The sequence below is a fragment of the Pleurodeles waltl genome, chromosome 4_1 (assembly GCF_031143425.1).
Source record: "Pleurodeles waltl isolate 20211129_DDA chromosome 4_1, aPleWal1.hap1.20221129, whole genome shotgun sequence".
Taxonomy (NCBI): Eukaryota; Metazoa; Chordata; class Amphibia; order Caudata; family Salamandridae; genus Pleurodeles; species Pleurodeles waltl.
Genome location: NC_090442.1, coordinates 991,391,297 through 991,414,658, shown reverse-complemented (window position 1 = coordinate 991,414,658; position 23,362 = coordinate 991,391,297). Strand labels below are relative to the sequence as shown.

General features: G+C 41.9%; 1 protein-coding gene across 2 annotated transcripts in view; it reads right to left on the bottom strand.

The window, feature by feature from the left end:
* LAMB4 (laminin subunit beta 4) overlaps positions 1-23,362 on the bottom strand; it is a 724,082-nt gene that overhangs the window by 129,957 nt on the left and 570,763 nt on the right. For both annotated transcript variants that reach the window (XM_069229818.1, XM_069229820.1), the window contains one exon: positions 17,237-17,451. In XM_069229818.1, coding sequence (XP_069085919.1) covers positions 17,237-17,451 — 215 coding nt within the window. The remainder of the gene's footprint in view (positions 1-17,236; positions 17,452-23,362) is intronic.

Genomic DNA, 23,362 nt, shown 5'->3' with positions numbered 1-23,362 from the left:
AGTAAAGCTTACATTCCTGAACTCTAAACTTTTTTGCCTAGCTGGAAATTCCCTGTGAGTTCTATGATAGACCTGGTGCTCCATGGAGAGCTCCAAGAGGCCATTCATGAGCATGTTACCTTAAATCAAGGCACAGTCTCATCCCAAGGTACTTTGTGGGAGGTATCAAGGCTTATGTTCAAGGGGGTTACAATTGCATAACACACAGGAATCCTAAAAGATATTCATCAGCAGCTTGCACTCCTGGAGCCCAAGTTTGCTGCGGTGCAGGCCAAGGTGTCCGGGCATCCTTCAAACAACTCTTAGAGGAGCAGAATATTGTGTTACAACAGAATAGAGACATGGTGGAAAGGGAGGTCCATTCCTCCTTGGCCAGACAGTATGGGGAGGGGGAACAATTCGGAAGAACCCTGCCCTTCCCAAACACTGTCCTGTCCTAACCTAAATTAATACTGATAGTGGAGAGTCCCTCATAGATAGTGAGAGTGCACCTGGCAATTTCACACGTTATTGTGTGCATTTGTGCACTCCACATGCAATGCAATCCGATGATTCGTTAGAGGTTATCTGGATGACGTCACATTGGTATGATTGGAAGATTAGCACCGGCAATTCTTAAGCAGTCTCCAGAAATGAGATAGATACCACCATAGGGAGGAAGGCATCGCACGCAGACGCCCAACAAGTGAATTTTATAAAGCATATAAGCACATTGTGACACCGCATTTGCTCGAGATTTATGCAGAGGCGCTGGAGTGAGGTCCAGAGTGAGGTCCAGGTCTTCGATGCTGGAGGCAATTATTTCCATGCTACCCAAATCAGAGAAAGTCTCTATGAAATGCATATCCTCCCCTCTCTCTACCTAACTGCAATAATAAAATACTCCCCAAGGTAATTTCACCTCAGCACTCCCTGCTACTTGAGAGCATAGTCTCGCCAGTACAGTCAGGTTTCGTTCGATATAGGTCAATGAATATTAGTCTCTCCACGCTCTTCCTCATGCTCCATTTACTAGTCCCGGGTATCAAAGTAAATTTCGTCCTTCTCAACGCTGAGAAGGTGTTAGATACCTTGGGTGGGCTTTTCTACTTGAAATAACTTGACACGTGGGACAGTGCCCGAGTTTTGTTGCATTAAATAGTAATGTGCCCAACCCACTGCCCAGGCACATGTTAACAGTCACACCTCTGAGACTGTCCCCACTGGTATGGGAACCAGACAGGGATGCACAAGGTTGAAATTATTGTTTATATTTATTTATTGCTTACATTAGCAATGGATTCCCTCATACAAGTCCATGAACAATACATGCACAGAGGCCTTACCCTTGTGAGTGCTCGCTCATCTCCTTCTAGCAACGTACTGACATCATATTGCTGTTTCTCCTTGACCCAGAGATGTGGTCCAATTTGGTCGATTTGCAGGGCTAGTGATAAATCAGGGGAAAACTGTTCTTTTTGCTCTTAAGACTCCGTACAGGAGCGTAAGATGGTAAACTGGGTAGCAAATTTAGTAGAATACCTTAGCATGTTCCTTCACAGGGATGTGCAGTCAGTTATACAATCTACGGGCCAGACACTGACAAACTAACACACACGAAAAATGTCTGGATACAACTCTTCCTAATTTGCTAGCAGGGAGAGTAGCTCTGATCCAAATTATCATTCTGCCAAGGTTTTCATATCTGTTAATAAATATTCCCAGTGCTTAATTTGTAAATAAAAAGGTGCTGGTGCCCAAAACCCTCCTCTTAAACATGCGGCTGTTGCAATTAAATGTGTGAACACGGAATACTAAGGCGGCGTAATCCTGAAGCCATCTCGGGCCTCTTCATTCCACACCAAGCCACTCCCTGCCCATTCAGCTCACTCTTGCGGCTTTCTACTTTCTCCCTTTATGACGCTTTTTCGTTTTTCCCTTCCTCCGTCTTTCCCATATGTGTCTTTTTCTCGCAGCACATGCTTGAGGCAGAAGAATAAGTCCCGGCCCTAAGAAAGAAGTGCCGGTGCTCAACACCGGAAACAACAAGCACAAATGAAGCACTGAATATTCCCATTCCTCTCATTAAATATTGCTTTTTCACTCTCAGGACCTTATTAGTTAAATAGAATGGGCAAATAAACTAGCTCAGATAAGCTGGGAAATCATGACGCTGTCATTCGAGCGCAGAGGAGTTGAGGTCCCAGACCTAGAAATATATTACTTAGTGGCATTGTGCCACTTTGTGAGGCATTGGTTCCATTGGACACATGCCTTCGCTATCTTATTCCTTCCCTATCGTATTCCAGAGAGAGGGAGTGGGCTGGTTTTGTTCCTCACTCATCGGTACCATCTGCGGCCTTTAAGAGACCATAGAGAGAGAGAAAGAGAGAGAGGTGAATACTTTTGCCCTGACTGGGTGGGCCTGGAGAGTCCTGAGCCTGAAACTGGGAGAAACCTTTTTGTACTCACCAGCGATGCAGATTTCCAAGAACCTGTTACTGCCATTTATGACTGAATGTGTAGTACATAGATTCCCTGGACAGAGCCGCGATGACCGAGATGGAGCGTTAGTTAGTGTTTCTTACACTGGACCAGCTACATAATAGGGGTAACCTTACAGCCCTAGATTTATTTATATAATGCACACTTCCAACAAAACGTGAGGAAACGGATCCTTGGGTTCCCTATGGAGCCTGCCGAATGCACTCCCCTAAACCAGCTAATTCACTTGCCTGACTCTACTAGGTGTTTTTTTAGATTCTATGGGCCAGATGTAGGAAAATGCCAATTTGCGACTTGCAATTGTAAGTCCATGCGACTCGCAATTTGCAACTCGAAAATTGGTATGCAGAACTGTGTCTCAGTCACCGTCTGCGAGTCGCTATGGGGTCGCAATGACCCACCTCATTAATATTAATGAGGTGGGTCGCAAATTGCGGCCCCATGGCGAGTCTAGGCACTCGCAAACATGGAGGCCTGCTGTCGTCAGCAGACCTCCATGTTCGTGACTGCTTTATCAATAAAGCATTTTTTTTTTTTTAAGTGTAGTCCGTTTTCCTTAAAGGAAAACGAGCTCCACTTAAAAAAAAAAAAAAACCTTTAGTCCCTTGGACCACTACCTGCCCTGAAAAAATTGTTTTGGGTCCATTCGCAAAGGGGAAGGGGTCCCATGGGGACCCCTTCCAATTTGCAAGTGGGTTACCATCCACTTGAAGTGGATGGTAACTGCGATACCATTTGCGACCGCATATGCGGTCGCAAATGGTATTGCATGCCACTCCAAATCGCAAATAGGAAGGGAACACCCCTTCCTATTTGCGATTCTGAAATGCATATTGCGAGTCGGTCCCGACTCGCAATATGCATTTCTGCATAGGGAAATGCGATTAGCGAGTCGCAAACGGCAATTTTTGCCGTTTGCGACTCGCTTATCGTTTCCTGCATCTGGCCCTATGCTTTCATTGCACAGAACAGGATGGAGCGACTAGAGTGTATGCGCAGAGTCTGGGCGATAGACTTGGGAATGACCCCGACAGTCATACAACGAGACTACTGCTGCATACAGACCAAACTTATTTCTGTGAACTATCATCAGAAAGTACTCCATTTTCATTTCCTACATAGGGCATACCTTACTCGAGCCATGCAACTTAGAATAGATTACAAGAAAAATTATATTACTCTATACATATATACAAATCTACATGTATAGTACTATAATAGACAAAAAAGGAAAAAGCAAAATAAAGGAAGGAAAATTAGAAAACCAGTGATACTAAAATGTTGCAGAACTTATATGTTCTGGGTAACAATTACTGCCCACTTTTGATACTACTTGTGTAAGGGGAGAACAGCCTTCCTAGTTTTTTTTATATTTTTGGTTTCATATGGATAAGTTGGTTGATTATTGGTCGTGTGTTTGTTTCTATACCACTTGTCCATGGTTGTCTTTACTTCTCCTGTAGGTTTATCGTGGTCATGTCTGCTGTTTAATTTACCGGCTTCTACTATATTATCTCAAGAAATGCACCATTAGGACGTTTTGGTGCTAATGAATTGCGTCTTCGAAACATTTGATACTTGAAAACGTATTTTCCTTTTGGTAGGTCTTCCTTATTTTACTCTTAATTTCGCCTTACATACATGGGCTCTCTGGGGAGTCATCTTCACTACTACTTTGATGCTCTTCCTTGCCAGCACTTCTTTGCACTATCATTTCATCACGTAGCACTAACCACGGGGACCCAAATCGATTTTCAACTTCAATATTTCATAATACTATACTCCTCGATTTGCTCTTATGCGTAACAAAGGGCACTGCACGTATGGTTCATTCTGGGTATGCACCATTGATGATTTTTCTTTTCTATTTTTAGTATCACTGGTTTTCTAATTTTCCTTCCTTTATTTTCCTTTTTTTGTCTATTATAGTACTATACATGTAGTTTTGTATATATGTATACAGTAATATAATTTTTCTTGTAAATATACCTTACAGCCTTGAGGAAGTCATGTTGAAGGAACACGTGTTGGCTGTTGTTTCTCTGGATGTATGATGGATATCATTATATGGAACAATTGGATGAATACAAAAGCTACTACACATCAATTTTGAATTTGAATCTTTACTGATACAACAGGAAGGATTGGACGTATATGGTGTGCCTTGGTATATACTTATGAACTTTCAAGTATCATTTGAACTTCAAATGATACCATCTGCATCCTCAGTGCCTGGATGCTTACCAGTTGGACACCCATTGTGTTACTTGATATTAATGTATTTACTGTGTTGGTTTTACTACAATATACATATGTATAGGAGGTGCGAACTTTGTGCACAGCCACTGTTTTTTGTTACTTATAGAATAGATTAGATCAGACCTCATACATGCTCATTCTCATGATGTGGAAGGGTATATGTGAGGTTCTGCCACCCATCATGGGAATGCCCACCTATCTATAAATGTTGGCAAAGAATAACAGATATGACAGCTGATATGACTGAACAGTGATAGAGACACAGCCACTGGCTGGTAGGGCTTGTAGGCTATATGGGGGTGGGGGGTGATTGTCCACGGGCACCAGACTATTTACGCCATTATCTTTTTGCTGGCTAAACGCAGACTGGTTATGAACTGGAGAAGATGGTTGACTACAACTGCAAAGGACTGGTAGGGGATATCATAATTTGTAATGACTGTACTGAGACCTACATTACCCTTATGCCACCTACATCACAACCAAAAGATAATGGAGGTTCCCTTTGGAGATATTTGTTGAGACAAAACTCTGGCTCAGGATATTGGTGATTCATAATGATAGGTCTAGAAACTTTAACCATAAAGTATTGCCTGTATGCTAATCAAGTGGAAACCACCTGGAGTGTTAAATATGGTGTGAGTGAGTGGGAAGGACTATTGATGTGGTAATGTATACTAGGAACAATGAGCCACAGTTATCAAATTGTATGTTTTCCTTTTCTAATGTAATGCTCAGCCTTGGATATTGAAACAGAACTGTAATTGTGAACATTAAACTGGATGTTACCAATTTCTAAATTGTATGCTGCTGTCTTCCTAAATGAAAACCAAGGAAATATAAATATGTATTTCTATTTTTATTATACAATTATGTTTGACAGGTCAATATTTTTGCTAGGATATTCTGACATATAATTCCCCAGGCAAGAGCTGGAAAAGATCAAACCATATCTACCTTTCTTAAAAGAAATATGTAGGTTCCTATGGAGTATATTTAATTAAATTCAAGGACTTGCTTCATGCACAAGGCTTTCCAGAATATCCTCCCAGCATATCCACAGAAAATACCATATTTAAGTACCTAGGAGGAACATCCAATTGTCCAACACATATACAATACACCAGTCAAAGTTTAAGTGGCAAAAACATGGGCGCGTGAATTGTGAGGTATAGGACCTGAAGTGCTCTAAACCAAGAGGGCAGAACACAACACCCAATAGTACTGTGCAATTGCGAATTTGGGAAAGGACCAAACAAGCACAGAAACACAGACTAAAAAATACTGCTTAAGCTAAGATCCCACTTCAGATCTTGGAGAGGTTCTAAATGCCCTTGATCCACAAAGTGTGGTCAATCTTCCCTGCCATATCTCCCTCACATCTGTTCCTCTTATTTTGCAAGAGCCATGCAGGTACTCAATTCACTGCAATCTCAACAACAGGCACACAGGGTAGGGAAAGCTATCTTTATTGCCATTTTAACCCCATTTCTTTGCACCATTCATGTGATATTTGGCATCTACAATGGTATGTTGCAAAACAGGCGTGGCTGTATATGCTCTTTTATAAGATAGGTGTTTCTCTGATAAGGAAACTGCATGTGTGCAGGATCCTGATACAGCTGTAGAAAGTACAGACATGTTAAGATGTAGAGAAGGATATTTTTCTCGTGCCCGCTTCTAAAACATGACATGCTTCTAGACTGAATGTTTCGAGGCAAACTCTCCTGCAAAACATAAACCCTGTAATATATATTTAAATGTGCCATTTAAGTTCAAACTTTGCATTGGTAAATACTAACAAAACCAAAATTGCAGCTTAGAGCTGACCTGGGTTCCTAAGACAAACTATCAGTTTGATTTCTCTTTGTATGAATTTGTATATTAGTTAGGAGACATGAAATCAATTTTGCCAGAACTCAGCTGCAGTGCATTCCAATCACATACACATTTCAAATTCGAATCACAGTTACTTCAGAACATGGGAAGCCCTAGATCTCCAACTGCTACCTCCAAAGACTGAGCCTGAATAGCGTTTTAACACCCTAATGCACATAGAAAGGAGAATATGAAGGCTCAGTGTAGCTTTGCATTCGTGGGGTGCTTAGATCACATACTCGCTGTGGGGAAGACATTTGTATTTAAGTTCATGGAGCTGAACTAGGAGGACTGGAGCTGGAGGGCACGGGAGAGCTCTGCAAAGCTGAGAAAATGAAAACCTATGTGCTGCACTGAATAATTTCTGCCTGCCAGAGTCAACTGCAGAGAGCTATAATGTGTAATTAACGCCCGCCTCAAGAATGATGCTCTATAACTGGTTTAGCAAGGTTCCTACTTACCCACAGAGCTAAATTGGGATACGAATTTGGCAGTGAAACCTACTGGCCCCTGCTGAGACTGGATGGTTTGAAATGTTATTGTACAGCAGAAACTGTTGACTGCCTGGAAAAATTCCAGTTCACCAGTTAGTATAGTGCATTGCCTATAGTGCATTACCTATGGACCTGAAAGCAGGGTTACAGGGGACCATTCAATTAAAGGAAGTGTATTAGTGTACGAAGAAACAGTCCCGAAGGTCTGCAGACTTCATTGATGGGAGAACACCAGCTAGAACTTGTGGATAAAACACTGGAATTCACAAAAACCTTCCACTGCCAAACTTGCAGCAATCTGCCAACTCTCTACTACAATTATGGGCTTCAGCAGGTCCATCGTTGTTGTTTTTCCTCTCTTAGTGTTTTGGCAAGAAGGTTGATACTGCAGTGGAGCCATCCGATCAGTGCATGTGACCATATGGTTCTCCTATTGCTACTGTGTTTAGGTTTGTTCTGCTAGAGCTTTTCTTACAGAAACAGTGTAGTATTACAAAGGGAAACATTTGCAGCATGATCAACTGCCAAATTGTATCCAACCACATTCTTGCATGTTGGCCACACCAGGGACTCTCGCTCATGTATCATTAACCTGCAGCACACCACCACTTTGTAGTTGGGTTCATGTTATGCAACATGTAGTAAATGCATACACAAATTATAGGAATGGTCTGGTAATCACCATGAAGATCACTCTGAGATGTATTTAGATTGTGAAGGATGCAGGACAAAACATTTGGCTGTTTTTCTTTTGTTTGACTAAATGTGCCTGTACACACCAGCTTTGCATTTTTTATTAATTGGTTTAAGCTTCCTGTATTTAAGCACAGTCACCTTTGCCATCCTTCTCACTTAAATCAGGAAGGCATGACAGATCTTTGGAAGATTTTGATAGCTTCTCCAAAAGTAAGTCTCCTTACATCTGGACTTTCTAAGGTTTCCTTGTTAGTCCAGGCATCTCTCTTGACAGATAACTATTGTGTGTAAATAGATCTGTAAAATTCCTACAGATAGAGGCCTTTTTCTGTGGTGGGATGGAGGGAGAGCTCCCATTGAGGTATTTGAACCTTGAGTTCTTCTTTTTTGTATATCTTTTTGTATATAGCTTCTTTGTCTATATTTTCCATTTTGACTGCTGTCTACAATCATCAGATTGCTTAGTTTATCTGTGGACCCTATTTAACTACGCTGTCACCTTAACTGCTACTTATTCCTAAAAAAAGCTTTTTTGTTGAATAAGTCAATAAATATACATAAACAATTGAGCAATGACACCCTTTTTCACTTAGAAGTAAGTTATGTTTTTTAATGCACTCAAAATGTAGCTTTCACAGAGTGAGCAAGGAGGATATGGGTTGAGAATATAATGAATAATATTGATTATTCTTTCCTCCTTGTCTGTTGATTATTTCAGATTCCCTTCTGTGCTATCAATGTTGCGGCACTACTTGAACCACAAATCATAACTACATTTGGTGATTACTTGAAAGTTGCAGGTAATCTAATTAAAAGTATGTACTGATGAAAGCCAAGGACCTGAGTGGCCGTATCAGGCTGAAACATGTCGACCTTAATTTTTGTTGTATAGGATTCATTGTTGATCCTCACAACGTCATCTGTTTTTAATCTTAGCCTTATCCTTTTTATGGACACTAATAAATAAGAATTTAGGATATGAGGTAATTTTAATTCACATTCTTTCACTTACCTTCTCACTGAGATATCCTTCAGTTAATTTGGATAACGGGATACTGAAGTGAATGGAGACCCCGTGATGATGCTAACCCACAAAACCACCACAAGGTGGTAACATTCACTGCTGAGGGTATAATACGTGGTTGAGGGTCTTTTGAGAAAGATCTCAGAGGGCCTGGAATGATATGGTATGAGTGTTCACTTATATTGGTTATTAGTGTGTGGACAAAGGAAGTTGAGTGAACCTTAGAGACAGCTTCTTTCTCCCTCCTTCACTGGTTTATATGTAGGATACAGGACATATGACCTAAATAAATGGAAGTCATAATCATACTGGCAGTTCCATTTTCTCACTTAGGGATGGTCTGCTGCACTCACAGTTTCCCTGCGTTTCCTAGAGGTGAGAGGACCTTTGGATTTCCGATGGCTGGGAGTCAGTTGGCTCTGCTATCAGAAAATATACACTGGCGTCCCACCCCCAGAGAGATGCCAGTTTCTCAGAGTTGGAAGGCCTGTCCTAAGCAGGGCACATTTTCTGACACTGATTCTCTGAACCCGAGACAGCCATGTAAGGAATCGAGGTCTAACTCAGGAAAAAATTGAAAATATCCCCCATGTGCAAGTTCAAAACACCTTCTCACAAAGATAGTTTATTTTTATTTTTTAGGAACCAGCTCTCCACAATGGGGGTTAGTCACTGAAAAATAAAAAGTATAACAAGTGGACCACTATGACATGATAGCTGGTACAGCATTGATTTGGTTCAACCGGGCCAACAAACAGACATTTGATGAAAATGCACCATCAAAGTGGTAGGGCACTCTAACTGTTGCTTCTGTGCTGGCACAGACTGTGCCTCTGCTAACCGAGAAGTTTGGCAGAATGACTCCCCAAAGATTAAAAGACCTCTTGTAATTTTACTATTTTTTTCATATTTTCCGTAGGATAATATTGAATGAATTTTCCCAATGATTTGATATGGGGCTATTTTGGTTTTCTTTGAAACTTGTCAACCATAAGTCTGGATTTCTTTTCTTTTGTGATATTTACCGTTGTGCAACAGGCTGTTTGGGCCTTGTTTTGCCCAGCCCAGATCACATTAAGAAAGAACCCTCTCACATCCATAGCCTAACATTCTATGCCATGCCATGCCATGTAGGCCACTTTAGAAAAACATGGCAAATCCCCATTTTACTACCCACAGGACTCAATAAAATACTAAAGGAAATGCATAATCGTGGCCCTTGGGCAACATGTGTGTTCACTTTCTTTCCTTCCTAAACACGGTTCCATGAGAGAGAAAGTAAGCCCTGTTGAGAGGCAGATCTTCAGATTTAACATGCATAAATGCGCCTTACTGTGGAAGAAATTAATGAAATCACGTGACGTGTACGAAGAACACACATCCCCATCTAAGCCCTGTAATTCTCACCAGCAGTTTATTTCATGAGAAGGTTACTAACCTGTTCTATAGGATTTGTGTGGCCTCTGATTCACTATCATTAGATACTTCAGCCGAATCTCTTGCCCCTACCCCATCTGGTGCAAGCATGTGAGTACTTGAAGTGTGTCAATTTGCGGAACCTGCTTCTGGTCCTTCAGCCTCTTTAGGTATGACCACAGAAAATTATTATTTTCCTGAGACTTTTGCAACTCCCATGAGAAATATATGGTTTACTAAAAATAACTACATTGCACCCTATGTCTAGAGAATCACATCAATAAAATGATTTGGGCAACACTGCAGGTGTGCACATAATATGTGTGCTATAGAACTTTGTGGGGATGCCTTTGGCATCCAATATAAAAGCTTACTAATGAAGTTACATTCATGTGAAGTCATGCTGTGCTTATCCTATACGGGGTGCTGAAGCACTTGCATTCATTGTTAGCATAGTACACCCTGTAGGGGGTGTGGTTGGATATGTAAATTGTACATTGTACATTTATTTATATAGCGGAAGTGCTTTGCGGCTAGTAGCACGCTATTCTGAAACCTAAGATTAGAGTTAAATAGTTAGTAATTTAGTAATGTGCGCTTTCTTTTTTCCTTGTGGATGAGTTGAGGTAAGGTTGTGCTCTCAACTTCTTGTGTGTGTAGTAGTGTTTAGAGTAGGGATACAATGATGAGAATTGATTAGAAAAGGGAAGTTGTACGTTTTTATTAGGGGTTGCGGACATGTGCGGAAATCTGGAAATATGTTATATTGCACATAATGGCTTCTTTCCAATATATATTTTCTACAGCGTGGACGTTCGGTCTTCTGCCAGGACAAGAATGTGTCAATATCGGTCCACCTGTAAAGTCAGGGGGCATAGACAGTGAATGGATCTTGTGCTGCTGTCTCTATGCAGGCATCCATTGTGTGACTAGCAATCGAATATTGATCACCTCAGTTGTAACTGGTTTGCTTCTTTCAGCTAGTAAGAAGGATGTGTATGTGGTCTATTTCGTACATTTGGAGACTGTATTCTGTGGAGATCAGAAGTCGAAGGGGTCAGAGAATAGTTTCTGAGGACTTCAGAAGGGATTCGTAAAGCAAGGGGTAACACAGGTCCCTGACGCCCCTGCACACAAGGGGTCCCATCCTTCCGTTACCCCCTATTCTGCCTAAGGCTGCTGAATGTTCGTGACGCACAGCTTATTCTACCGGCAGTTGGGGGATGGTGGAGGGGGGGTGGAATAATTTTGCGTCACACCGGTAAAGCCACTGCGGAGGGAGGCTTCAGAGGAAGGCGATCGGAAGCAAGAGCGTGAGAGAATGAGACAGAGAGGTCAGAGTGTGTGAGCCCTGTGTTTGCCACGAAGATCTTCACACTGCTTGCCTAAGTTTACGTCATTTACTACAGAACACACTCGTATTGTTAGTAGGTTGTGTGTACACAAGCTGTGCGCCAGACTGACTATTTACTTTATGGTAATTATTTCTATGCAGTGCATTAGCCTTCGGCAGGGAATGCGTGTTTTGTCAAGCTGTCAGCACGTCAAGCGGGAGAACACCACTTTACCTCATTTGGACATATGTGCTAGACAAGTGGCGGGAGACGGAGCGGCTGGATGGGGGGAGGGAACCTGTGAGCTAGGGGGTGTGCTTCAGATGTAAAAAGCTGCTGTACTGAAATCCAGTGCTGTAAATGGAAACGTAGAAGGGCAAGTACTCACTATATAGAGCACCTGTTTGCTCCTGAGAAGAGTTGGTACTCTTTCAGTAAATGTATTGCAGCAGTGATGAGAAGTGCATGTATCCTCTCTTTCAGATCAAAGAAGTGCAGATACTCAGCACTGCACAGTAAGTGCACATTTAAAGCAGTGTGAAAATCATGAAACTGTGAGTATGGAATAGGTAAGCACACACTTTGCACATGTCCTTTTAAAACATCAAGGGCCTGATGTATTGAAGGGGTTTCTTATTGTACGTTTGTGGAGAAATGCGTAGACACATACGGACCCAGACTAATAAAACAACAACATTAGCAAGTGTAATGAGAGAAGATAGGAGTTAATCGTCAATGACACTCGTGGCTGACTATATCAGTTATATCGCTGGTGTTTTCATGTGGTTGTATAATCTGCAGACGTACCACCAAGCTGAAACAACGAGCTTTAGCTTAAATGTGACAATGAATGTTGGTAGGAATAGTGGTGGTACACGTAGTGATGTAATATTGGTGGTGATGCTGGTATTGTTATCAATTTTATTGGTGTTAGGGGTGTTGCTGGGACTGCTGATGGCACTGCAGGAGGGGTGCTATTGGGGCATTCATAGTGGCAGTGCTATGGTATTGGGGACAGTGTGGTCTCAGTGGTGCTGTGATATTAGCATTGGTGATATTGGTGGTGGTGTTAGTTTTGGCTGTGGTGCTGGTGAGTGTATTGGTATTGGTGCCATTTGTATTGCCGGTGTTGGTGATGGTATTGCAAGTGGTGGTGTTGGTGGTGTTATTGCACATAAGATAGAACATTCAGTGTGACAAAAAGTGTAATGTAAGTAGATGTAAATAGTCCCTGTAACACTGCAAAGTGAGACCCCCATAGATGGCAGGCAGATCCACCAATCAGTTAATAGCATGAGTGAAGCTAAAGTCCACACTACGTATATTTTACAGAATTTGTAGGAAACAGTAAAGCAGTCCGTGGTCGGTAGGTAGCACTAAAAAGGAAGACACATGGTATAAATAAAGAGAATTAGTTTTTAAAGCAAACTTCCTGAATCAAACATACCTAATAAATCTTCAACAGGGTGCAAAACAGTCCAAAACAGTTCCAAAACAGTTCTACATGGATAGATACCACGACATATTGCCTGCATGCATTTTTTTGCTTGGGGCAAATTCTAGTCTAACCAGACATGTTCAAATTGGAGAGAGCCCTCATACAAAATGTTAAGTGGAGAGCCACAAGTGTTAAACCAACAAGATGTTTGTTTGAGTTAAATTTGCCATGTCAAGACCTGTTTTTAATATTAGCAAACTTAACATCCCAGTACTGCCACACCAGCCTGTTCCCTGCTTATTGTTGTAGACATTGGCTTACTTGATTGTCAGGCATGGCTCACTTCACGAAAAAATGGCGAGGAGGCAGGTCAAAAACATTTAATAAAAAAAAAAAAAAGTACCTGTTCTGCCGCTGCGCTGCTTCTCTGTCCCGGTCACTGCAGGCAGGCACAGGCTCCAGCCTGCCCTGCGGCCAATGCTGATGCTGCTCAGCACAGCACAGCATTAGGATTGGCTGGAGCACCTACTAAGGGCGCTCCCAGGCAGACTGGGAGCCTGTGCCTGCTCTCTCTCTAATGCACATGTGTGTTTGGCCGGCCCGAGACGGTCGGCCATACATACATGCACTCTGAGGGGAGTGCTCAGTGCATTCCCCCTTGTCACTGTCATCCCACATAGCCCCGCCCCTTTAACAATAAAATGATAATAAACACAGTTTACTATTGTTTTGTTGTTAAAGTTGGGCAGCTACTGCTGCTTGCGGGGCGGGGACGACACTGCTGTTGATTGCCTAAATGACGTTCTAAGGGCCAACTATTGATAAGTAACTGCAGCTTATTTAGTACTATTAGTTAAAATAGTCCTTATTAGTTTTTAGGTTCTAACCATATAGACATGGTTAACACATCTTTATATTGTTTTAGGATAAACAGTTTTTCATGATTCCATCACCCAAATCACACATAGCACTTGTTTAATAATACTGTCTCTGTTATCTGACACATGTGGAGTTTGGGAATTAATTTTCCTAAGGCCTTTAGCTATTAACTGAAGATTTCATTGAGGGGCATCACAAAGTTGAAGTTCAGGGAGCTTGATAGTTCATATCTTTGAAGCAACTGCTTCCACTCCCCAGGGCATAGCACAGGCCCCTGAAGTCCCTGAGCCACTGGAGAGTGGGGTCAAACCTCATAGGGGACCCTAACCCTTCAGGGGGCCCACATTGAGCCCAAGACCAATGGATATCTGTGAGATATGGGAGACTCAGAAGCCTGTCATCACATTCTGCAGGGGGGCCCCATCATCTTGTGTTCTGCCACTCCATGTTACATAGGTGAGTGCCATCTGCACATACCCTTTAGGGGATGTGAGTTACCTGCATTAATATTTATGTATGCCCTTGAGGGTGAGACCAAGCGAGGCAGTAAATTAGTGGTTACTCATTCTTCACCTAATGCGAAACCCTTCACCTCATACTAAATCCTGCATCAATCCTTCTCTCAACTATAACAGTATCAGGACCCATGGGAATCACAGAATCAATTCTTACTAGAGGCCAGCAATATAATGTTAGGATATGAAGCCAAACAACGACTCACTTAGACACAATACTCCACATTGTTATCAATACTTGCTTTTACATAGGGGACCCATCATCCGTGCTATAATTAATTCAGAACAGGTTTTGACAAGATGGGCAGGCTATACCATTGGAGAAAGTAACAACCTGACATGGATCCATCAGTCTTGCAATGCATAATACCGTAGCTCTGTTGTTCGGGAGATGGGGATTGTGGAGCCCTCTGTGACCACCTGGGGTTTCATGGGAAATCTGACAAGGCTACATTGTACACCTCACTCTATCAAAGGTATGTCAGTAGGCCCCACACCAGTGATACAGGTAAAAAGGCCTGTTCACATTACTCATTCTGCTGAACACAAAATGGGTATGCTGAAACCACTGCTCTTGTGTCACTTAACTCCGGGTAAGGGCAGTAGCCCTATATCTTCATGAGGGTAGAGCTCGGTGGACCCCTCCAAGTCTAAGCAGACCGCATTACTGTGTGACAGGTCTAGGTCATTGTGCATAAACATGATCTGTTTGCCCGTGACCAAAATTCAGTACCAGGGATCCACGTATCGATTTAGCTGGGGTACTTGGGGTGGGGGTGCACATCTGTCAGCATGCAGAGGACTTTTCTATCCCAACAGTCAGCAGTGCCAGATCATGGCAGTCTCAACAAGACCCATAGTATTAGTTCATAGATAAAGTAACTGCTTTTATATATCAGCAGGTAAAGCTTAAATGGACAAGAACCAAATCTAACCACTTATATTAAGTGAACTTTCAATTCTGAACATATACAAAATAATTTAATAGGTATGCTAAAGTAATTCCTTAAATAGCTGAACTCTTGAAATATTCTCATTGCAGTTCAGAGTAGCCGCTTACTTTAATGTATTTCAGGCATCACATCTATAAAACATTAGCCCTATAAAATCTTAATGTCAAAAAATTAAAACGAATTCATATGTATTTGCAGTATTTAGACAGGTGAATTTATATCAAGATCCTTAAAAATCGAAACCCATCCATCATAAACATCTTGTAAGCCTCAATGTAACAGTTGTTTTAAAACACAGTGCCTACATTATATTTTTATGGAATATGTGACAGAACAACTAGGTCCTAAACAACTATAGCCTAAACCACTACTGCTAAACAACTAAAAAGTCTCTACAACTAAGTACTGAACAACTACTGTCTGAACAACTACTGTGTCTGAATAACAATTGCCTGAACAACTAATATATATATATATTCTAAACAACTAATAAACCATAAAAACCAAAAGGAAAACCTTACCTTAAAATTAGTTGTTCAGGCAATTGTTATTCAGGCACAATTGTTGTTTAGACAGTAGTTGTTCAGTACTTAGTTGTAGAGACTTTTTAGTTGTTTAGCAGTAGTGGTTCAGGCAAATAGTGGTTTAGACCTAGTTGTTCAGGATGTTTCCCATTTTTATGTATGCACCATGTGGCAGGGATAATAAAACCCAATATTTCTGCGATAAAATAGTGTTTCTGAAAATATATTTGACTGCAAGTAGTATAGTTCATACACATCCTTATTTCCAGCTGATCTGGCCTTGTTTCATGAAGCAAATATAATTTCTTTCCTTTTCTTAGGTTAAAATCCGCAATACCACTGATGACATTTTGAAAAGTTAACAATCTTGGCAACTCTGTGAAATGATTTCAACAGGATTCCTAACGGGCACATTTTCCGTCAAAAAAAGTAATTGTCATGAAGCATTCTTTCCAAAATGTTTTTTTTCCAAAGGCAAAATCTTCAGCAAAAAAGTAAGACATTTGGGGACATATGTACAAAGGCATTTTTGAGGTCGGAAACGGCCCGATTTGTAGAATCGGGCCTTATCGACTGCAAAAATACTTTTCCATATGTACAGAGCACAAATTGTGATGTGGTAACATGTTACTGAATCACAAATTGTGTTTAGCAATTCTGTATTTGGAAGGGGCGTATTTAGAGAGTTCCTTACAAATACCGTTTTGAAGTGCTATGTATGAATGTTTTAGGACCAAATTATGATCGCAAAACATTTACTTTTTACCAACATGTCAAGGGTGGAAGTAACCAATTAGCAAATAGGAGAGGTCCCCAGGTGACCCGTTCCCCTTTGTGAACAATGAAAGAAATATTTTTTAAGAGCAAGCATTTGTCCAAAGGACCTAACTTAAACATTTCTTTTTTTTAAATACATCCTGTTTTCTTTAAGAAAATGAGCTGCATTAAAAAAGAGTGCTTTATTAAAAAGCAACCATAGACACAGTGACCTGCTGATCTCAGTAGGCTACCATCCATGAGATGGCAGAAATTTGCAGTGGGTCGCAAATTGCTATCTACTTCATTAATATTAATAAGGTAGGTCTATTGCGACCCCCATTAGGAATTGCTATTACTAACTTGTACATTTTTGTACATTAGGAATTGCAATTGCCTAATTGTGATTGACAAAGAATCACAATTAGAAACTCACAGTCCCAGCAGCTATGGCCCTTGGTTTCTTTTGCTTTTTTTCTAGTGAAACCTGCTTCCTCTTCCTCTTACAGCTTTAACCATTTTTCCCCCACCTTCACATTGTTATAGGCTCAGGTGGTTGAGCTTTCGTCATTGATCCTCGACTTACTTTTTTATTAAGCTTGTCCACATCCAGAAATGTCATCATGTTAAGCTTTTTCATATTGTCCTTCTCCTTTCTGGTGAGATCACTAAGAGTTTGCTTGATGTTCATTCTGATGTTGTTGGAACTCCAGAGGATGGGAAGAGTTTCATAGGTTTTAAGTTCAGCATCTAATGACGCATCGTAGTGCATGGTGATCTTGTTGAAGCCATCTACGCAAACTGAAGACAAAGTAATATTGTTAGTTTTTCTGCATTATTGTCAGCTTAATGTGAAAAAAACTGTAATGTACTCACCACCATTCTAACTAGTTATATTAAAAATGGTTTGCATGACAATTAGATCAACAGATCCCTGCTTGTCATGAATATCTGAACAGGGTTTGCTGGCTACAGCAGTCAGACCCACAACTGACAAGGCAGACACTCTCCAAAGCCAGTGGTTCAATATTAGGCATCATGAACAAGACATTCTGGAGCAATAGGCCAGGAAGTGGCTGAAACGAGGGTGCCATTGGCCTATATCCAACCAAATAAGTTCCCTTCCCGCACTTTGGTGGTAAATGACAGCAATATTTGGGATTCAGAGGCCCCTTGACACTGCTGGGCCCTGGTAGCATAGCACCTACTACACTGTTGGTAGTTATGCTCTTGGGACCAAGATTTACAAAGAAAATAGTGCACTCTATCAGCAAAAAGTATCATATCAGAAAAGGCTAAGGCTTTGATTACAAATTGAGCTGAGTAGGCTGTGGATTTACTATAACCAGTAAATGCCATTACCTTTGAGTAGCCAACTCCTCCTGTTTTGAGTTTTCAACTTGCAAATGGGACATAATAAGCAGAATCGATGTTTAACACACCAACTCTGTTTTTTTTCACCTTTGTATGGGTCTTTTTTAGGTCGAGGGTGTAAGCGCTTTGACCTGTTGTAAGTACTGTGGGCTCTTATCCACACCCATCACTTTCACTCGTTCATGGGCTTGCCTTTCAAAAATCCCTTGAAGTCAGTGGTAATTGCTTTCCGTTTGTCCCGCCTTGGGACGGTTTTGTTACCGGCTTGCAGACTGACCCTGTTACATGGATAATTGCATGATTGTCAATAGACTTCAGTGTGGGTGAACTATTTTTTTTCTTTTGTCTCTCCCCTTTGTGCTCCATGGCAGCCATGGCCCTCACAGCGTCAACAGCGCAAACTCCATCAGCAGTATTGGAGTGCTGGTCACGTTGTTCACACTGTTACCTAAACAGAGTAATTTCTTTTGGCTCTGCCCTCCACGCTCCACAGTTCTCCCAAAAATACTTATAATTGATAAATGCTTTATTAAAAGACACAGAAATCCCCTGCACGACTCTCCCGGCACAGCAGGAAAGCCAGTACTACAATATTCACTGCACTCGGGAAAAGTCACCCCATAATGCTTTGCAAGCATTGTTTTTTAAAACATTTTTGCCCATAACTCAGCCTGTGGTAGTCCTAGGACAATGGAACCACCACCAAAACGTTCAGCATTGCACACTCATCTCTGGGTCCCCAAAGGGGAAGTCTCTAGCCCTTTTCGTTCCTGCAGAAACCTCAGCTTCTTCTGTCCAGTCGAAGCTTCTTTGCACCCGCAGCTGGCATTTCCTGGGCATCTGCCCATCTCCGACTTGCTTGTGACTTTTGGACTTGGTCCCCTTGTTCCACAGGTACCCTAGATTGGAAATCCACAGTTGTTGCATTGCTGGTTTGTGTCTTTCCTGCATTATTCCTCTAACACAACTATTTTGTCCTTAGGGGAACTTTAGTGCACTTTGCACTCACTTTTCAGGGTCTTGGGGAGGGTTATTTTTCTAACTCTCACTATTTTCTAATAGTCCCAGCGACCCTCTACAAGGTCACATAGGTTTGGGGTCCATTCGTGGTTCGCATTCCACTTTTGGAGTATATGGTTTGTGTTGCCCCTATCCCTATGTTTCTCCATTGCATCCTATTGTAACTATACATTGTTTGCACTGTTTTCTAAGACTATACTGCATATTTTTGCTATTGTGTATATATATCTTGTGTATATTTCCTATCCTCTCACTGAGGGTACACTCTAAGATACTTTGGCATATTGTCATAAAAATAAAGTACCTTTATTTTTAGTATAACTGTGTATTGTGTTTTCTTATGATATTGTGCATATGACACTAAGTGGTACTGTAGTAGCTTCACACGTCTCCTAGTTCAGCCTAAGCTGCTCTGCTAAGCTACCATTATCTATCAGCCTAAGCTGCTAGACACCCTATACACTAATAAGGGATAACTGGGCCTGGTGCAAGGTGCAAGTACCCCTTGGTACTCACTACAAGCCAGTCCAGCCTCCTACATTGGTTGTGCAGTGGTGGGATAAGTGCTTGAGACTACTTACCACTCTTGTCATTGTACTTTTCATAAGAGAAAAATATACAAAACAAGGTCAGTGTATATACACATAGCCAAAAAGTTTTGCATTTCCTCTTTTCACTCTTTTCTAAGTGCTGAAAAGTACCTCTAAACTTTCAAAAAGTTCTTAAAAGTTTAAAAAGTTTTTTTCTGTCTTTCCAAAAAGTTCTGAAAACTTTTGTCTCTTTTTCTATCACTTTAACTCTCTCTAAAAATGTCTGGCACAGGCCAAAGTGTTGATCTGTCCAAACTTGCATATGACAACCTTAGCTGGAAAAGAGCAAGGAGTCTCTGTATAGAGAGAGGTTTGAGTGTAGGGAAGAATCCTTCCTTTGAACTGTTACTTAACATGCTTAGAGAACAGGATAAGGCCATAGGTGACCCATCTGTTGAAAAAGTACCTAATAGTTCCCAATCTGATTCAGGGACTCCCCCAGGAAAAGATTCAGGAAAGAAACTTCCTAGCCTGCCCATTACTAGACAATCTAGCATAGATGGTAATGATGATGAGCCACACCATATCAATAGTGTTGTCTCACATCATAGCAAAAGCATTTATTCTCACCATACTGGTAGTAATGTTTCTGTTAACCAAGCTGTTAGGGTGGCTTCTGTAAGGGACAGGTCTCCTTCTGTTCATTCCCATCATAGCTCTGCTTCTAGGAATGTCCCTCCCACCAACCCTGATGACAGAATGTTAGAGAGGGAACTCAATAAGTTGAGGGTGGAACAAACCAGACTGAAGCTTAAAAAGCAACAGCTGGATTTGGATAGACAGTCTTTTGAATTAGAGAAGGAAAGACAGAAGTTGGGTTTAGATACCCATGGTGGCAGCAGCATTATTCCCCATAGTCATCCTGCAAAAGAGCATGATTCCAGGAATCTGCACAAGATAGTTCCCCCTTATAAGGAGGGGGATGACATTAACAAGTGGTTTGCTGCACTTGTGAGGGCCTGTGTTGTACAGGATGTCCCTCAAAGGCAGTGGGCTGCTATCCTATGGCTATCATTTAGTGGAAAAGGTAGGGATAGGCTCCTTACTGTGAAAGAAAATGATGCTAATAATTTCCAAGTTCTTAAGAATGCACTCCTGGATGGTTATGGCTTAACCACTGAACAGTACAGGATAAAGTTCAGAGAGACCAAAAAGGAGTCTTCACAAGACTGGGTTGATTTCATTGACCATTCAGTGAAGGCCTTGGAGGGGTGGTTACATGGCAGTAAAGTTACTGATTATGAAAGCCTGTATAACACAATCCTGAGAGAGCATATACTTAATAATTGTGTGTCTGATTTGTTGCACCAGTACCTGGTAGACTCTGATCTGACCTCTCCCCAAGAATTGGGAAAGAAGGCAGACAAATGGGTCAGAACAAGGGTGAACAGAAAAGTTCATACAGGGGGTGACAAAGATGGCAATAAGAAGAAAGATGGTGAAAAATCTCAAGATAAGCATGGGGATAAGGGTAAAACCAAAGATCCCACTTCAAATCTTAAACACTCTTCAGAGGGTGGGGATAAAACTAATTCTTCCTCTTCTTCTCAACCTGCACACATTAAAAAGCCTTGGTGCTTTGTGTGTAAAAACAGAGGCCATAGGCCAGGGGATAAGTCCTGTCCAGGTAAACCTCCTGAGCCTACCACCACTAATACATCAAGCTCTAGTGCCCCTAGCAGTAGTGGTACTAGTGGTGGGACTGCTGGCAACAGTCAAGCAAAGGGTGTAGTTGGGTTCACTTATGGGTCCATAGTGGAAACTGATGTAATCAGTCCCAAGACAGTTTCTGTCACACCTAGTGGCATTGGCCTTGCCACACTGGCTGCTTGTCCCCTTACAATGGATAAGTACAGGCAGACAGTTTCAATAAATGGTGTTGAGGCCTTGGCCTACAGGGACACAGGTGCCAGTTTCACTTTGGTGACTGAAAACCTAGTGCACCCTGATCAACACATCATTGGACAACAGTATAAGATTATTGATGTCCATAACTCCACTAAGTTTCTTCCCTTAGCTATAATTCAGTTTAGTTGGGGTGGAGTTACTGGCCCTAAGCAGGTGGTGGTATCACCTAGCTTACCTGTAGACTGTCTCTTAGGTAATGATCTAGAGGCCTCAGGTTGGGCTGATGTAGAGTTTTATGCCCATGCAGCCATGCTGGGCATCCCTGAGGAATTGTTCCCTCTCATTTCTAGTGAAATGAAAAAGCAAAGGAGAGAAGGCCTGAAAACTCAGGATCCCTCTCCATCAACAGGTAAAAAGGGTATCACAGTATCCCCTAACCACCCTGCCATTCAGAATAGCATTCCTGTGGTGGGAGAAACCTCTCCTGGGGTGGCACCTGTTCCAAGGGAATCATCAGCTGGCAAAGCTGGACTCCCTGAGGTAGAAGTACCTCTCTGTGGGATAACTAACATTGGTGAGAAAAAGAGCACCATTTTAGTTAACATGGAGCATCCCTCCAACCCTCCCAGAGAAACTTTAGTGCAGAAACCCTGCACTACCTCACAACACTTAGGACAGCATCCCTGCCCTAGTGTGGAGCTCATAGGACAGCATCCCTGCCCTGCTCCAACTCAAGAGAAACAGCATCCCTGTTCTCTCTTCCAGCCAGATGGACAAAGTTTTTGCCCAGCTATGGCTTTTCTGAGACAGCATCCCTGTCTGGCATTTCCATCACTACAAATAGGTTCAGTGGACAATTCCCACTGCTCTAAACTAAAACTTACTGATAGAAACTCTGAAAATACATCTTCACATTGTTGCTTAGCTAAAAAACTTCAAACAGGGTGGTTTACATCCCCAAAGGGAAGTAACCATATAGTGGATGATAAAGGGAGTAACCAGTCTATTGCAGAGCTACTCTCTACTTATCACCACTTAGACAATAAAGTCTCAACTGGCCAAGGTTAGCCTTATTGTCCTTCGTTTGGGGGGGGGGTTGTGTGAGAAAGTAGCCTCTTTCTAGCCTTGTTACCCCCACTTTTGGCCTGTTTGTGAGTGTATGTCAGGGTGTTTGTCACTGTTTTCACTGTCTCACTGGGATCCTGATAGCCAGGCCTCAGTGCTCATAGTGAAAACACTATGTTTTCAGTATGTTTGTTATGTGTCACTGGGATCCTGCTGGTCGGGACCCCAGCGCTCATAGGTTTGTGGCCTATATGTATGTGTCACTGGGACCCTGTCACACAGGGCCCCAGTGCTCATAGGTGTGCATGTACATGTTCCCTGTGTGGTGCCTAACTGTCTCACTGAGGCTCTGCTAACCAGAACCTCAGTGGTTATGCTCTCTCATTACTTTCAAATTGTCACTAACAGGCTAGTGACCATTTTTACCAATTTACATTGGCTTACTGGAACACCCTTATAATTCCCTAGTATATGGTACTGAGGTACCCAGGGTATTGGGGTTCCAGGAGATCCCTATGGGCTGCAGCATTTCTTTTGCCACCCATAGGGAGCTCTGACAATTCTTACACAGGCCTGCCACTGCAGCCTGAGTGAAATAACGTCCACGTTATTTCACAGCCATTTTACACTGCACTTAAGTAACTTATAAGTCACCTATATGTCTAACCTTTACCTGGTAAAGGTTAGGTGCAAAGTTACTTAGTGTGAGGGCACCCTGGCACTAGCCAAGGTGCCCCCACATTGTTCAGAGCCAATTCCCTGAACTTTGTGAGTGCGGGGACACCATTACACGCGTGCACTACATATAGGTCACT